General features: G+C 43.8%; 1 protein-coding gene across 2 annotated transcripts in view; it reads right to left on the bottom strand.

The window, feature by feature from the left end:
* Positions 1-10,613: 10,613 nt before the first annotated feature.
* MSH2 (mutS homolog 2) overlaps positions 10,614-17,940 on the bottom strand; it is a 46,739-nt gene continuing 39,412 nt past the window's right edge. For both annotated transcript variants that reach the window (XM_069009343.1, XM_069009344.1), the window contains 4 exons: positions 17,416-17,620; positions 16,784-17,031; positions 13,213-13,385; positions 10,614-11,023 (listed from right to left, as the gene is read on the bottom strand). In XM_069009343.1, coding sequence (XP_068865444.1) covers positions 10,853-11,023; positions 13,213-13,385; positions 16,784-17,031; positions 17,416-17,620 — 797 coding nt within the window. In that variant the 3' untranslated portion in view covers positions 10,614-10,852. The remainder of the gene's footprint in view (positions 11,024-13,212; positions 13,386-16,783; positions 17,032-17,415; positions 17,621-17,940) is intronic.

The following is a 17,940-nucleotide window of genomic DNA, read 5'->3' as shown; positions in this document are numbered from 1 at the left end:
AAATACAAAATAACTCCAGCAGAGGAGACTCAAAAGCTGTTTTATTAAGAACATAATTTTATTAAAGGGTTTTTAAGAAATTGTCTTTGCCCAACAGAATGAAAGGAGGGCTGGTGTGCTGGCAGGAGCCTGGCATTCAGGGTGACACTTCTCTTTCAGAGAATCATAGAATTACAGATTCATTAGAGTTGGGAAAGAACCTTAAGATCACTAAGTCCAATCATTAACCCAGCACTGCCAAGCCCACCACTAAACCGTGTTCCATCTACATCACTTAAATACCTCCAGGGATGGTGACTCCACCACTTCCCTGGGCAGCCTGTTACAATAGTTGACAACCTTTTCCATGAAAAATAATTTCCTAATATCCAATCTAACCATTTCCTCTCATCCTGTTTATCTGGTACATTTCCTCTCTGCCCATCAGCCCTTTGGCTCAGCAGTGGCACCATTCCCACATCTCCCACTTCTGATTAGAATGTGGTGCTGACACAGAGGATCTGCACAACCTGCCAGGAGAGAAACAGCCCCCATAAAGAAAATCATTCCAAGACTCTGCTGGTACCCACAGATGCCCAGGGAAGGTTTCTCAGGACAAGAGATGATTTTGATACGCTCAAGTCAGCACCAGTAGCACCCCATATAGTCAGGAGAGGATGCATTCACTGCATCATTCAGCACTGTCAGTCATCTTTTCTCTAAAATATTTTAAAATTCCAGAAACTGCAGCTGGGTGTTATTAGCATCAGTCCTACACCCTCCAGTATTTTTCTAGTACTCCATTAGTGTTTAACACACCATGCTGGCAGCTCTGGGAGTCTGGGAGCATCATCCTTCAGAGAGCTTGTCCCTGCTTGGTTCAGTGCTTTCTTGTGCAGGCAGGAAATTTGTTGTGGGTGGTATTAAAGCACCTGCAAGGCAGATGTTGAGATCCTGAGGAGAGCTCTGAGCAGGCAGTATTTGCCTTGTGAGTGGTGTGGTATTACTGTCTCTGCCCGGCTCTGCGGGGTCCTGCGTGCACCCACAGAAGCACGGGTGGGTTCAGTATTATTGTCAGCAGCAAAGAGTCGAGAAGGGCATTTGGGTGCGTTCCAGCAGGAGCATTTACTGCTGCTACAGTGCCGAAGAGCGCAGGGGCAAAATCCAACATGATCCCGAAACTCACAGTTTTATCCGGGGGCAGGGAAAAGGCAGGACCAGGGAACGGGGACCAATGGGGAAGCTCTGGGGGAGTGACAAGGGGTAGAGGCTGACAGCCAACCGGGGAATCCAAACTGGGATGGATTAACAGAACAGAACAAGCATCCTGGGAGAGGCCTCTTTCCCTCACCATGACCCTAAGTCTCTGGCACCAGAGACTGTCTTATCAAGAGCTCTCTCTGTCCCTTGTGGCACAGGCCAATCGGCCACCCCAGTGTGGTGTTCAGTTCAAAGTGCCAAGGTTTTCTACTCCGTGGTTAAATGCCATGGGCTGCAGAGACACTCCAGGGAGAGAGAAGTCACATGGATTTTCTTCCCCCGCTGCCGAACAAATCTAGTCCCTCCAATCCCAATATATTATCAATGGGCATTTCTATCTGGACAGGCTATAGAGTTGCAAGCCACTACGAAGATGGGTTAGAATAAATGCTGCTCTCCCCAGAAAGGGGCTGAGTTGGGGGGTGAGGGTGACACCCGAGTGGTTTTATTTAGGGTCCTGCTTCAGGGGGGAAGCAAAGAGCCCTTTTCCTTTCAGGACATCAGTGAGGATGCCTGTCCATGTGCTTTTCCACTATGAACTGGATAAAACCCAACATCTTTCTATATAGTTTTTCCAGCAACAATTTTTGGCCACTCAGTCCATTTTAAAATAGGAACTGCTGAATTTCAGGGTACATTGAAGCTGAGAACTTATTTTTGTTAGTCTAGTTTCTAGCTGGTCTCTCTCAGACTGCCACAAGCAGAGCCCAGCCAGGGTTTTTCCACAGCCAAGCTCACACTCTGCCACAGGAACTCACATCCTACTCATCACAGCTCATCTGCTCTCATGGATGTTTTTAACATGGCCTGACAGAGGGTGCAGAACAGTGGGGAAAAGCATTTCTAGAAAGGTAAATTTTCAGCAGGCACAAGACAACCTGATGGCATCAAGCTTTCTGCCATCCAATCCTGGAGCTGTTCTGCCTGCACACATTCAGGAGCATGGATCTTTGCAGCCACTTTCCTCCTCAGCTGGAACTGAAAATGTGTACATTTTTTTCAAAAGAAGAAAGAGGGCTATTTTCTGAGTGCGAACAGCTTCTGCTGGTTTGTTTGTTTGTGTGGCTTTTTTAGAGCAGCATGTGAAGGGCATCCAAGAATTGCAGCCTCTCCCACCTGCCCACAGAGGATTTGCTCCCTGCTTAGCCCTGTCATGTGCTTCCCTCATCACCAAGCTGTGTTCCAACCAACATCCCTGGTGCCCCAGACAGGGGAAGGGAGGATAACAATAGACAGGTAACAAAGAGATGGAGAAGACAGGCAACAGCCACAAAGTCAGGGAGAAACAGAGATGAGAGGGTAGTGAATACAAAGGGGTCTGGTATAGAGCAGCTCTCCTGGTGACTAATTAAAGACTGAGGTGCTCTCAGTGGTGGTTTCTGACTAACCATGCACTGGTCCTCCACACCCAGAGCCTGTGCAGGGGCCCCACATTTCATGTTCAGAACCCCATTCAGCTTCAAAGGGCTCAGGGCTTGTTCTCACTACCCAAGGAAGTGAGAATTGAAACATCACACACAGACTTATGGTGACCTTGTGCCGCTCTATTCAAATCAGGGGAAGTTTTGTCACTAACTCACATAACAGCAAAACCAAGCAGGCTGTGGTACATGAAGTGAACACCCCGTGGTTCTCCATTTGTACCACATGCAGCACATGCTCCTCATGGCTGGGCTTCTCCTCTCCTCCCTGTTTTCCACAGCTCTAAAACCAGAGGGATTTACATTGAACATTTGCACTGTGCTGGCTGCAGTGCAAAGCAGGGCTGTGTTTGGGGATGCACTAAACTGCAGCAGAGGCAGAGACGAGCATCCCTCCTTCAGCAACCAAAGGTGTCCAACACCATCTCAAAAGCAGACAATGCACTTGACACCTACAGCCATGCAAAGGTTTTCCAAAACCCTCCTAACTGATGGTTACAGAGGTTTCTTTGAGCTCCCTGTGAAATGCATTAATGGCTGCCTGCTCTCTATAGACCAGATGCATGGCAATCTATTTTCTAGACTAAATTTCCCCATTTGGATAAAGGGGCTGCCCCAAAGCGGGCACAGCAGCTCAGGATTTCATACCAGGCATCCCTTACATGCTGCTGTGTCCTCCTGGAAGGGCCAAGGAGCAAGTTTTCAGGCATTATCTGCAAATGTCAGATTACTGCACTGGTTACCACACTCCCTCAAAAAACTCCTTGTTCACATCAAACACCTTCAAGCAGCCTGATGCCTTGAATGATGTCCTTTGATAAGGGTAATAGGAAAAGAAAAATCCTAAGAAATGCATGCTTCAGGATGAGTGGGAGGTGCAGCAAAGCCTTGGATGGTTTGATTTCCTCTCATGTGCACAGGATAAATAAGCATCTAGTCACTGATGGAGACCAGTCCTCATTCTTAAAAAAACAGTAAAACTGAACTTTGTAATACTAATGGGTAAGATACTCATCAGCTTTCGAAGTTTTCCAGTAAGAAAATTACACTTTTATCTACAAACTACACTCCAGAGTGAAATTAAACCATTGAGAACTACTGAGAGCACAACAGCATTAGCATGGATTCATGGGCCAAATCAACAGCCAGTCTAATCCCAGGGTGAAAAAAAGCATTTACTTCTTGCAGCTCCTCCGATTCACACTGAGTGAGCACATCTCTTACAAGAGAGATTACAGAGTTAATCTTGTGCCTCTCCACAGCAGAAAGATAAACAGCACTGCAGTTTTCTCATAACCAGTGTTTATCATACTAAATCACGCTTGAAATCCAGCCACAGCAGCACAGAAAGAGGGGCTTCTGCAAGGTTTCCCTTTCGGAAATTGATCTCCTTCCCAGAGTCCAAAAACCAGAAAGAAAAAGAGCCATTAAAATGCTACTGTACATGAAATTGTACATCAGATGGCCAGGAACATGGCTCAGGTCTGCTAGAGCCAGGTTAGCTCTTCTCCAAGGCTGTGTTACTGCACTGTGAGGTGGCTCCACTGCAGCGGGGCAGGTCCGAGCTGGGGTCCCACAGGACCTTCCTCCTCTGAGGATCAAATATTTTAAGCAAGCCACCCAGCCATGCAAGTGTTTCATAGTGCTGGTGATCCACTGCCTGCTTAGCAAGCATTGCTCATTTTCTGGGGCAACCTCAAACAGGTGGTTCTGGTTTCATGTGACTTTCTTAAGTTAAAGGGAATAATAACTAGAGCAAAACGGCAGTGGGCAAACGAGTGCTGAAACAACACCTCCCAGAACACTTCCAGAGAAAGGCCAGCCTGTGCTGGGGGCCAGGGCTCCTACAGCAACCAGGATGCCCCCAAACTGGACCGAAGGAGACCACGCCATGGGCTCTGCACTATCAGAGCTACCCCAGGTGGCTGCTCACAGCTGGTGCAGTCACTTGCTATCTCAGGCTTCTGTGCCAGCACGGAGAAGTGCAGCTTTCAAACCCTGGGGGCTGCTTCAGTTTTGCTGGGGATGTACATCCACTCTCACAGAGCTCACATGCACCCCCTGGTTTTCTGCACCTACATCACCAGCCTTGGGCACTACAATACACATCCTTTTACACAGCAGGCACAAAGTAAGCGGGCTTCCTTTTTCACCTTTACATGTCACTGATTGCCAGCAAGGTGCGAGTGAATTGCTACAGCGCATCCCAGTGCCCCTGCACTGAATGATAAACGCCACAGCAGAATGAAGATAGGAAAGATGACTTCCTGCAAGCAGAAAGGGAGTGTGAGCTTGAAAATTCTATTACTGCCCAAGGTGAAAAGAGTCAGTAGGTACAGAAACCAAAACTACGCTGCCCTCCCAGGTCATGGTGAAAAAAGATGACAGCCAGAGCATCTGCACTAAAGTGAGCATCAGAATCATCTTGCTGGTAATTTGGGTGTTGAACATTGATACGAAGCTTGGTTTTTATTTTTACCTTCTTCATTAGCACTTGAAAGCGTAAGGAAACTACTTGCCATTATGTTGAGACCCTGAAAACCAAGGAAGGGACATTCATGTCAGCAACAACCTACAGCAGAAAGACACAAGGAAGAATTACTGCAAATATCCAGGCAGAAGATAATTGCTTCTGAACAGCATTTCCCCAATCACCTAAAACCCACAAGGCTTGCACCATGGTAACACATGCTGTCATTCCTTGCAAGGCTTGGGACCACATTCTGACAGCTACATTTCTGATCCTTTGTAGAGTGTTTTTTGTTGAACCACAGGCCTTGGGGAGGAGGTGCAGCACGTGGCACGGTTTGCTGGCTCTGTCTCCCTACAGTGCCACTCTGGCTGCACCTGCACAGGGAGAGCAGGTCCCCAGGCAGCTCTGGATGGGGTCAGGTGGGTGCAGAGAGGTTTAAAAGCTTGGACTGTCTGCTGTCCAGAGGCATCTGGGAACAGCCACACAAGGGAAACCAGCAGGCATGCTGAAAACACTGACAATCTCTGGTCTGAAGTCCACAGCAGTGGACGCTTTCCTGAAGTTTTGTGCACAAATAGAAAGGTGCAGGACAGCAGATATTTCAAAATCTCAGTATGAAAAAAAATCATGTTCCTCAGGGTATAAAGCAGCATCTTCAGGCACGCACAGACACTTTAGGAGTGCTGCCCATCTTCCTGCCTCCCCCACCGCACAGTCCAGCAACAGACCGGAGATGGGACCAGACTGCCAGAGTGACCTGCAGCAGCCCTCCAGTGCAGATCTGCTCTTTGCCATGGCAGCTGGGCCCATTGCCAGAGTCCACAGCAACACAGAGGGGAACAGTTGCCTAATTTTTGGAGAAAGAGCCTATTGAAGCCACCCCCTGTACAAGCGCATCACCCTGACAAGCAATGACTTTTCAGTGTGCAGCAGGATGGGGTGGATCAGCAGGGGAAATGTTCTCGTAGGAACAGGCTATCTATTCTCAGCTTTTCCCTCAGCTCTCCTTGTTTAGCACAGCTGTTGTCAGTTTTCCAACTGTCCCCACAAAGACAGAACGATTACATCCTTAAGGACACTGCCACAGGCATCCAGCAGCTCAAACCAGCTGCCAAGGCACCTTTTTTTCCACAAAGGCAAAAATGCAAGCACATTTTCTCACCTTTAGGAAAGCACTACTCTGCAGCTGCAGGAGCAAACACAACCTGTCCTGTGCTTTACACTACTGTTTCCCTCAGCTACAGGCACTGCTGCTGGGTCAGATGACAGGGGGACAGCATGTCAGGAGGGTAAGTCCCAGCTGCCACTGCATATGATCAGAAATTGCCACTCCCCTCTTTAACAGCAGAGGTTCGTCCCCGCACTTTGACTGGCAAAGCAGCACATGCAGGGCCCTGTCCCACCCCTTGCAAATAAAAAGCATTGCTGGCAGCTGAGGGAGACACACATACATAAAAGTAGCACTGCAAGGTGCTCCCTGTGCACAGGAACAGTGCAGGAGCTTGGCAGGAGTAGAGAGAGGAAAGGCAACAGGCTGGGAAAGGCAGCTGCAAGGCTGGGAGAGGACCAGGAATATCTGAGAGATAACTGCTAACAAGGCTTTTTCAGCAAACAGCATCCAGAGCCAAGTTCTACCTGCAAGGGTTGCAGCCATCTCAGAAAGATAACAGCACCTCTCCCCTATATTCTAAGGCTTCAGTCTCCTGAGGCTGTGTGTTTTCCTTCTTCCCAGGTCAGCAAGAGGCAAAGAACTCGATGCATAACCTCACACTACTTCAGATGCAGAGCAGCAATTGCTCTCCCTTGATTTTTCAAATAAATCTGCCCCACTGCAGCATAGCAAGACCAGTTGTCTCACTGCTTTGTAGCCAGAGAAATTGCTCAGCCTGTGTAGAGAGTGGTTGGATGTTCAAAAACTCTTCAAATTAATGCCATGAAAACGAGCTTAAACCGTCATCGTAATCTCGCACCAAACCGGATGAAACTGCTCACACAACCCCAGACCTCAGCAGTGAGGTCTTGTATCTGGAAAAGTTAGACCACGAGCAGTCCCAGTCACTTACAGGGTGGTTGTCAGCCCAGAACAGCTCCATCCACCAAGAACTAATGCAAAGTTGTTATGTTCCACAAAGCCAGGCCAGCAGCATGCCGGTTCTCACCAGCAGAGAGCCCAAGCTCTCCAAGGATTCAAAGTCTCCTCCAGCCACTGTCAGTGGGCAAGGACTCACCTCAGTACCTTTCCTGCCATTTCTGATTCCAGAACCACCTCAGCTCCAGTGGTGAAAAGAGACACAGAGCCACTTGGTGACTGCATTATTATTTGAGATGCACAGGCACAGCTGCAAGCTGCAACACACAGAGCTGAGTCCCGAGCTGACAGGCAGCATTCCCCAGACTTGTCAGCTTGATCCCTGGAGTCATCCAACCCTGACTGGAGCCTCTGACCACAACCCAAGAGGTAAACCCAACACTTTCTCATCAAGCTGGCTACCAGGTGATCCTGCACACAAAGAGGTTGATCCTGATCACTAAAAGGGCAGTGGAATCATAAAAGGAAAATTAATTCCGTCAGTGTTCGCTCATGTCCCCTCTTTCGTTTTACCCCATCTAATCCAGTCTTCTTCATAAAAGCCTTCTAGATGGAGAGAAACAGCAGAGACCAAAAAGACCACGTGCCTGCAGCAAGCATTCAGTGCCAAGCTTTCCCAGGTGAATGAGCAAAGAGAACTTTGCATCTTTATTCCAGGCTAACAGTACATGGCCTCACTGCTCCTCAACAGCCTCGTTACTTTCTTTTGAAACTCTGTTGATCTTTGCATCCCTGGCACAGCTCTGTAATAAGCAGACAAGTTCTGGAATTGCTCCTGCCCCATAGGTACATTTCTGAACAAAAAACTAAATTGGAAGTAGCAAAAATAGCCACCCCGCCTGCTCACATGAAATCACACTACCTGTAACCCAGTTTGCAAGCAGCACTGACATATGGAGACTTAACCCTGCCTGATCTTCTCTTGCCTATATCCAGCAGCAGAGGGAGGGGGAAGTGTAGTGTAGAAGAGAAAACAGTTCAAAAGATTAGTTTTAAAATCTTGTTATCTTGCACACTTCTTCCTTTTGAGTGTTGAAGGGCATGAGAAAAACTGAATCTTCTTTGCTGCAGATACACAAGACCCTTTCTGAAGCACACAGAAGGTGCTGCCCAGAGCTGGTCCATCACTCCTGAGTAACACACAAGCACCTTTCACTCTCAGACAGGCAAATCTGGTCACACAGGAACAGCTCTATCAGCCTCCAACAGCAATACAAAAATAAAAGCAGCCTGTCCTCAGCACATTGTAGACACACAGAACTGATGCACTACATCCAGAAAGGCAAGAGTGGACACCAAGAACATAAAGGGGACTGAGGGAAACTGGGAATCAGGTTCAAAGCAGAGAAGTGCCTCCTCTTGCTGATGGCAGCTTAATGAGGAACTCCTCGGCTAAGTAGACACTTCAAGTGCACACAGGGCCAAAGGGAAAATGGAGAAGTTCCTGGAAGAGATGACCTCTGGTGGTTTTATGCCACACGACAGAAAGGGGCATCTCTGCTCAGATTCCAGGGATCTCAGCATACACAGGAACAGGCTGTCAGTACCAGCCATTCCAGTCCCTCACAGGAACTGCCCATTTCTAGCAACACCCGAAGCAGTTTGACGCAGCATTTTTGGATACCTTGGTGCTTGAAACAATATACTGCAAAAACAGATATACTTTTCATTACTTTATGCAACAGTCGTTTTTCATTCACATGCTTTTCCAGACCATGCATCAACTGTGCTGCTTGTACATGCAAGTCTGTTTTTGTCTTTTTAAGAAGAATGCATTTTAATTTAAAGGCCAAAAAGGTGTTAGGCAGCACTCCAACCTCTCAAACAAGGTATCTCAAACAGCGCTTCTGTTAAGAAGTAGATCTAGTATGTCCCAGTTCTGGTCTAAGTACAAGCATTATCCAACAGCAAGTTGAACATCACACCTCTTTTATGACTACTTAAATGCTTAAAGGCAGACCACTGCAACACATTAATCCCTGACACAGGGCTATAGCACAGCTTTAACAGCAGCACTGCTGTCCCCAGCACACACCCACTGATGCAATCTCGGAACACAGCAAGAGTTTGCCTAACATCTTCAGCATGACTTTATTCCTATCCTCTCCTGCGACAAACACCTTTTCCCATTAGTCTTTCAACAGCGACAGTTTTAAATATAGGTAGTATTCTTCAGCTACAATTTAAAATGCTAAATTTCAAGGAGAAAATAAACTGGTACCAGCATGCTTTCAAACTGCCTCAATGAGGGAAGCACATCAGATAAAAATCAATGTATTCTTACTTTGTAGACAGACCTCACTAATCATGACTAGCTCAGACGTTCCAGTTAAAATGTAACTTCACCCCAGCCTCTGCTTACATTACAAAACCCCCAAAATATGCACATTATCACAACTCAAGCAGGAAGAGCAGGCCTATAGTATATTTGACTCAAGAATTACCATTCACACAGCAAACAAAAAAAATCCCTCCCTCCCACCCACCTCACCCCTCCACCTTACCCCTCCCCAGCTCTGTGCAGGTACACATGCAAAAAATTTCTTACAAACCACAGAAGCATCTGGTTGGAAAAGACCAAAGATTATGGAGTCCAACTGTTAACCCAGCACTGCCAAGGCCACCACTGAACCATGTCCCTGAGTGCCACATCTACATATACTGTCAATACCTCCAGGGTGGTGATGCTGGCACTTCTCCAGGTGGCCTGTTCCATGGTGTTGACAACCCTTTTGGTGAAGTCATTTTTCCTAATACCCAATCTAAAACTCCTCTGGTGCAATTTGAGGCTGTTTCTTCTTGTCCTATCACTTGTTATTTGGGAGAAGAGACTGTTGCCCACCCTGCTACAACCTCCTTCCAGGGAGTTGTAGAGAGAGATCAGGTTTCCCCCGAGCCTCCTTTTCTTCTAGGCTGAACACTCCTAGCTCCTCAGCTGCTCCTCATCAGGCTTGTGCTCCAGACCCTTCCCCAGCTCCACTGCCCTTCTCTGGAGTCTCTCCACCCCCTCCATGTGTTTCCTGTAGTGAGGGGCCCAGAACTGGACACAGCACTTGAGGTGTGGCCTCACCAGTGCCCAGGGGGACAATCACTGCCCCAGTCCTGTTGGCCACAATGGCTGATACAGGCCAGGATGTCATTGGCCTTCCTGGCTACCTGGACACACTTAGATGTTTTTCTTCTAATGGATCACTAACATAGCATTACTAAATCTTCAGTGAATTAATTAATATAATTGCATCACATGAAAAAGAATCATGGTCTAGGACAAGGATTTTGTGTACACACTGCTGCTTTCCAAGGCTCTGGCAATTGTTTGACACCTCAACTGTTAAGACTATCTAGCCCACTTCTGGTAAAATATTACACATTTTGTTTGTGCAGTCAATAGTTCTCAATAGGAAAAAACCATTTTATTGTAAACTTCTAAAAGGACAAAATGATCCCAACTAAAGCAGGAATCTGGCACATAATATGCTCAGAATTTTTTACAAAATAATTACAATCCAAGAAAAAATGCCTACATAAATCAGTACAAGTATCATGAAGTATAAAAGCTACAAGACAAGAAAATTATAGTTCTTTCAATACAAAATACACTTCAAGAGCTGTATCCTGTTCTCTCACATTTCATGATGTAACTTTCGTTCGAGAAATTATTTCATTCACAAAACTGTTGTTCTTTGCCAGCACATCATTTCTCAGCTGTTTCAACTTGACTTTGATATCTTCTTCTGACATATCTGTCAGGGGCAATGCTTTCACTTGACAAAGAAAATCCTCAATTATCTTTTCACCTTCCTGAAATGGAGAGAAGAGAAGGAAAAGAAAACAGCAAGGATGTTTAGATTGCAAGCAGGAATTTTCCAAATTCCCTACAGATACAAAGTATTGTTCATCAGCAGAAACTCGGTGCAGGCAAAAATCATGGTTATCTTTGTCCTTGCTATCAAGTTCTAAACATCAGAACAAACCACTTATGCTGGTACCAGGAGTTCTTTTTCAGTCCATGAGCAAAAAGCACGAGTTGATCAGCATAAACACAATATTGAACATTATGATCTCCTATAAATGTTCCACATTTAATTCCAGTGTGCAGCCACATGAGGTGGGGACTGCCAGCAATAATAGCACCAGAATGGTCATATTACCCAAACTAGTTACTTTTAGAAGGGACTGTCAATCAAAAGCAATGTTTCAATATGCAAAAGGAAAGAACAAATTGTAACCAAGCAACTGGAGAGTGGCCGTCACCAAGGAGAACAGATGATAATTAAGCTTTATGCATATGCTTTTACACAAACAGGCAAAGTGGAACTTCTAAACAATCTGACTTGAATAGCAAGAACAAACATTGCAATGAACAGTATTCAGAATCCCTGTATTGGAAACAATTGGTCCAGAATGCAGAAGTTTGTCCTCTGCATTTCAGAATTCTACTGAAAAGTTTACTTAGTTTTCCTCTTATCATTTAAGACTGATGCAGAAGTTTTCAGTGCAGAAGTTTCCAAAAAGTAATAGCACCCTTTTCCCTCTACACATGATGTTAACCAAGGCAGACAAATTCTCTGGGTGAGACATCTAAAGCTCTGCCATTCTATTGCCTAGAGAGTTTATGGAATATCATGTATTACTGAAACACTCAAGAATAAAACATGATGCTGTATTTGTCACGAGTGTTTGCAATGTCAATTTAATTTACACCAACTTAGGACCATGCAGCCAGGTCCAACTCATCTGAAAATTCCTTCACCATGACACCTGACAAAGGAAAGGTAATAGTGGAGGCAACTGAGGTAGCTGGAGGGAAAGCCTTCTGGCAGTAAAAAGTAGAACAAACCAGAGATTGTTCACCTAAAGCATCAGATCCACTTACTGAGCTAGAATAACAAATGCAGTTGATCAACAGCCTCTGTCTAGAGCAAAGGCTTTTTAAATGTAGGAAGTGTACTGGATATGGACTAACACTTCAAGACTTCCATACACTGCTGTATTACCAAGGCTGCCAGAAGGAGATAAATCTGGTACAATGCTGTGAAGGTCCAGGCTGACTGCTGGGACACAGAACTGTGCTCTGGAAGCAGGTTTGTATGCACACAGCAAGGAAGACCCCACTGCTGATAAAAACCAATGAAAGCCACAAAGCAGAAGCATGTGGATTTCCCAGGAGGCTGCCACAGATGTCACTGTGGACTCTTACTCCAGCAACAAGACACAGGATATTCTGAAAAAGCTTCCTGCAGCCTTTGCTGTCCTTTACACTACCTGCTAACAAAGCCTCTTTAAAGAATCTTCATTTTGTGACACCTGTGAATCAGACATTCCAGGTACTGACTGCCATGTTCTTTGATATGATCAGCTTCTGAGATGTGGCAGCTCTGATGGGACATGGAAGGCCACAGAGGAGAAGGCTGGGTATTCAGCTTTTCTCTGGTGTGAACAGATCTGATCACACTGGGCTCTAAGAACTCGGCACTAATGAACACTCAAATAAGGGGAAGCAAAACCAGGTGTGACCCAACTGCAGAGCCAAGAATATTCTACACAATGGTAACAGAAGCTGTTATCTTAAGTCCCAAGAAACTTTGCATACAAACTAAACAGTCAACAAAAGTGATGAAGGCAAAGTTCCTGTTTGGTTCACAGCATCAATAAAACTTCACTGGACAGGCACACATATATAACTCAAGTATAACTCAAGCTGTACTGCTGGGCATTATTCTTTGAGGAAAAAAAAATAGTTTCCATCTCATAACTATGTTTTTAGATAAAATTCTTGTCTATGTTAACTTGAAATTAATCTAAATCAAAACCCACTATCCCTGAACATCTCTTCAACTCCTAATGAAGATCATATCCAAGATATTTTGTTACAGAAAAATGCATTAAAGGTAATTATCCTCAAGCTTTGGGGGAATCTGAATCCTTAAATGATTTTGCTTCAGCTATTCCAGCAAAACAAATTTTAAAAATTATTTCTGATAGCACACCTCTCTCTCTCTGTATAACTTCTTGGCTGGTGGTTCTCCTTCAGATTCCTTGGACTTCCCAATGTTTTGGAACTCCTCCAGCTCCAATGCTTTCTCTCTTGCACTTTCTATCACGTGTTTTGGGAAAGCTGCCAACTCTGCTACATGTATTCCAAAACTCTGGTCACAGACACCTGGAAGCAGAGAAAAAAAACCCCAACAGTTAAGAATTCACAGAAGATAATAAGGCTACTCAGAGATTATATGGACATGCTTGTAATAGTTCTCTGTTCTGAAGAATTAAGTGCGTGACTTGATTTGGTTCTCCCCATCACTTTCTGATTTACCTTTTCTACTAAAAATGGTAACACAGAATAAAGAATACACTCTTACTTAATTAAGCTCTATTAGAGCAGTAATTGCAGCTCCAAAGTGCTTCAGGAAGAAATGGAAAACTCTTCAGACAGAGAATTTCCCTCTCATACTTGAATGAAATTGAACAATGATGTTTATTAAAGCAGCACAGTCTGTAGAATATAATAATTTGCATGCTTTTTAATAGATATTTCTCACATTTACTCTATACCTATATAAATACATGTATGTGTGTGTATAGATAAATATTAAAAATGCTGCATTCTCAATCATCCCTCTCCTCCTTTGCATCTGCACCACATAATTCCTCAGTCTCCAGGAGTCATCATCTTTAACTATATCAAAATCTTTCAACTGCAACTTCACACTTACTCCAATTAATACACTGTTTATAACGTGTGTTTGAGAAAAGTCCTCATAATTGCTGAAAATACGTAAATTATACACAGTTACATAAAACAATTTTCACTTCAGTATTAAAAGCCCTCTGATAAAATCTATCAACTCTTATTTGCTTATATTATCATAATTCCATTTGTTCTCCCACATATATTACTACATCCTTTTAATTCTGGTTTCCATCAAGGAGCTAAGAATAAATTAATTACACTTGCAAAATGACAGTTGTTTTTGGGTTTTTCAACTAATCATCTATTACATACTGAGTAACTGAAGAATAGGTGAAGGAAGATTTAGCATTTCGACTTTTTCTGTTTTATTAACCTTGTAATCTCTCAGGTTTCTTAAAGGAAATTAACACATTTAAGCAGAAATTAGTCTTCTTGATTTTGTATAAAAAGGACACACCTCCCCAGACTCAAATCTAACTCAGTTCTCAGCTCAGAGAATCCTGAGCAGAGGCCTGGAGAACAGTACTTCATGTGTTTCCTCTTCCAGTGATTCTGTCATTCTTGAAGCATGAAGACAGGGTTGAAAACACTGTATAAAAGTCCCTTGTCATGCTTTTCAGATTTAGTTATATGTTTCAAATGACATCAAACCTGTTATTTGTTTCAAAACACAGCTGCATCCGAGTTGCCTACACGCACATGCTTGATGGAGCAACATAACAATTCCAAAAGGGAAACACTAAATGCAAAAAACTTTGGCGAAAGATGGATATCCAATTAGAGGCCAGGTATTTAAATATGAAGATTTCATAGTGTTGTATCTCCTCTGACAGAGGTTTAAGTAGATAGATTAAAAATATTGTGTCTCCATGCTCAGTAGCACTTCCAGGAAAATGGATGGAATGAAAAGACATTGCATGTACAAAAAGATGTGTATGACTGAAAATGGCACAACTGATTGAAGAAAAATATGAAACTGGGCTTCTAAAGTTTTTATCAGGACCAGAATGGCTGAATTAATACAAGTTTTAAAAACAAAAGGAGTGGGTTGAAGGAAGAGAACTCACCCAACTGTCTGGGGAATATTAGGGAGTTGTATTGTACAAGTTGCTGTTCTAAAAGATTTAGAAGGTAAAAGGTTTTGATATAGTGTATATTGATTCCCTCCTCAACCAACATGCTCAAAATAAGGCATCTAAATAAAGATGGCTTGTTTGAAGATTCTGTACATCACCATCTCTTGCTGCACCAAAACCACTCACAGTTTCAATGTACACTTGCAGCAGTTTATGACTATTTTTCTTCAGTTCCAATGCCACACTAAATCACTTTTAAGCACCAGTTTGAGCAAGGCTTTCAGAGGGCTCTGAACCTTCACTTGGTGGAAGGAGCTCAACATGTGCTGGAGAAGATAGGAAACAACAAACTAGGAAAGAACCACAGACACCTCCTCTCCACTGGGACAGGCTGGGGACCAGGGCCACAGTGCTCTGGACTAATATTCAAGCAAAGTGCACCAACAGTGCCCATCTCAAAGGAATAAAGATCCCAAAAGACAAGGACACAGAGTTAAAAGATACAGGGCTGTGGCAGACAGAGCTAACCCACCCAGCTTTGAGCAGACTCTCAGCAAAGCCAGAGGAGAGCAGTATTTCTGCTGTGATTCCCCTTGCTCAGAGCAGTCTCCCAAGCTTTACAGGAAACTACCCAAAACCTAACTGCAAGATTATAGCCAGAGGGGAATACAAAATTAGAAGTGGCCATACATGTAATCTAAGGGCAAGAAATGAAGTCATTTAATGGATTTAAAACCAGAAGAAATGAGTAAGAAATAGTCAATCAGTAATGTCATAGGAGTAAAACCAGCAAGGTAACAGATCCAGGATAGCCAGAGTGTTCTACAGGAACACTGTTCTACCCACCCAAGTGTCATCTAACTCATTCCTTTGTTGTGGAACTCAGAAGAGGAAAATTAAGAGGTACACAGAGTAAGGAGGAGTACTCTGCCCACATTTTAAATCAAAATCTCAGCCCCAAGGTTGCCAACCGGACTGAAATGCTCTAGTGAGAACAATCCAAAAACACTGTACAGTTCCCAGCTAAATTAGAATGCCATAAATGGGCACACCTTGCAAGCCACAGTTACAGCTCTGCTTAATTTAGCAATAAATACAGGCTCCTGCTGAAGGGAGAAAAAACAAGTGATGGGGAATATAGAGAAGCAGAAGGAAGAGATGAAATGTATGCCTAATTAAAAATTGTTTAATTTAATACTGAAAGGAATAACTGGATCCACTAAAAGGTTTTAATTAAATACATCTAACTGATCTTACACTAACAAAACAGGCTACTTGTTTCACTATGATGCCATTTGCTAAAAATTAACCATATGATTTTTCCTACATCAAATTACTGCATAAATTGGGCAACATAAGACTAAGTCTTATAATGATATAGACATTATTAAAAACTATCAGCACATAAAAGGTGCATTCATTTCTTTTAAAAGAAAGGTTTAACAAATTTAAGTCTCTTACATCAGCAGGTTGAAATGGCTGATTTAGGAAAAAAGAAGATAACATTCTGGAACCCTTCTCTCCATCTTTCAAAAAGAAAAGGGAAGCAACTCAGTAACATCAGCTTGAATGGCAGAAATAGCCTAGAAATCATCACAAATAATCATCAACATCACCACCAACTGTGCTCACACATGGACAGAGCTCCTGTCACACACACTGTCTATGGACAGAGAACATATGTATTATAAACCCTAAGCCTCAAGTATGACATGAGTTTTTGGGGGGGGATTTTTTTTCCATTAAGATTTTTCTTCCCCAGGGCAAAATGAAGTTTAGACACAGTCTTACCTTCCTTGACACGATAAAGCATCGTCAGTGTGTCATCGCTGGTCAGAGCAGTGACATGGAGGTTATTTACTGTTGGCACCTGGTCAGCAAGAGCTGTCAGTTCATGGAAGTGTGTAGCAAACATGGCAAACCCACAGATTTTGCTGGCAATGTATTCTGAGATAGCCCACGCTAAGCCAAAGCCATCATAGGTAGAAGTTCCTCTTCCCAGCTCATCGATGATTATCAGGGAGTTTTCAGTTGCTGTCCTAAAAACACAAGAGCATTTTGTAACATCTGATAGCAGCATGAACTCTGGATATTGGAGTACCACAAGTTATGCTGTGGATGCAGAGCATGGAAGAGGCAAAAGACCCTTCTTAGTTACATACATAGTGCAGACACAGCACCACACAGATTATTCCAAATTAGGTCCTTTGTCCCATTTGAACTTTGGCCTCTTGGTAGCAGCTCTGTATCGACCACTGGAATAAACAGAAGGCTACTTCAGGAACTTATGAACAAGCTAAAAAGAACTTGAGATCCTCCACTAAGATTCCCCACAAAAGAAAAATCTTAAATGCACCTTTCTTAGAGCACCTCCTTTCCCATCAACCCCAACCAACACAATCGAACAAAAGCACAAGACTTGCCTAAGGATTGAAGCAGTTTCCAGCATTTCAGCCATGAAAGTGGACACTCCTTTCAGCTGGCTGTCTCCTGCTCCCACCCGAGCCAGGATACAATCCACAATGGTTATCTCTGCGGACTCACACGGCACAAAACACCCGATCTGGGCCATAAGAACAATCACCCCTGTCTGTCGGATGTACGTTGATTTTCCCCCCATGTTAGGGCCTAAAGAAGAAATTTTCCAAGAATTATTTTAAAAAGCATCATCTTTTTACAATTCAACAGCTCTTTTAAAGAAGAACAGGCTCTAAATTAAAACAAAGAGTGTTTAAACTTATTACTGTCTCGCCAGAAAAGAGCAGCAAACTTGTCTAACAGGTGCAACAAGTGGCTCCAGGACTAACAAGGCTTGCTTGTTTGTCTTACTGAATGCTCCTTTTTCAAAAGAAAGGTGATCAGAGAACATTACGGGCCTTCATAAGTTTTGGGACTTTTCAAAAGTATAAGCAGTCATCTAAAACATGCATTCATGCCTAAAACTAATA

The sequence above is a fragment of the Aphelocoma coerulescens genome, chromosome 3 (assembly GCF_041296385.1).
Source record: "Aphelocoma coerulescens isolate FSJ_1873_10779 chromosome 3, UR_Acoe_1.0, whole genome shotgun sequence".
Taxonomy (NCBI): Eukaryota; Metazoa; Chordata; class Aves; order Passeriformes; family Corvidae; genus Aphelocoma; species Aphelocoma coerulescens.
This window is presented reverse-complemented; position numbering and strand designations above follow the sequence as displayed.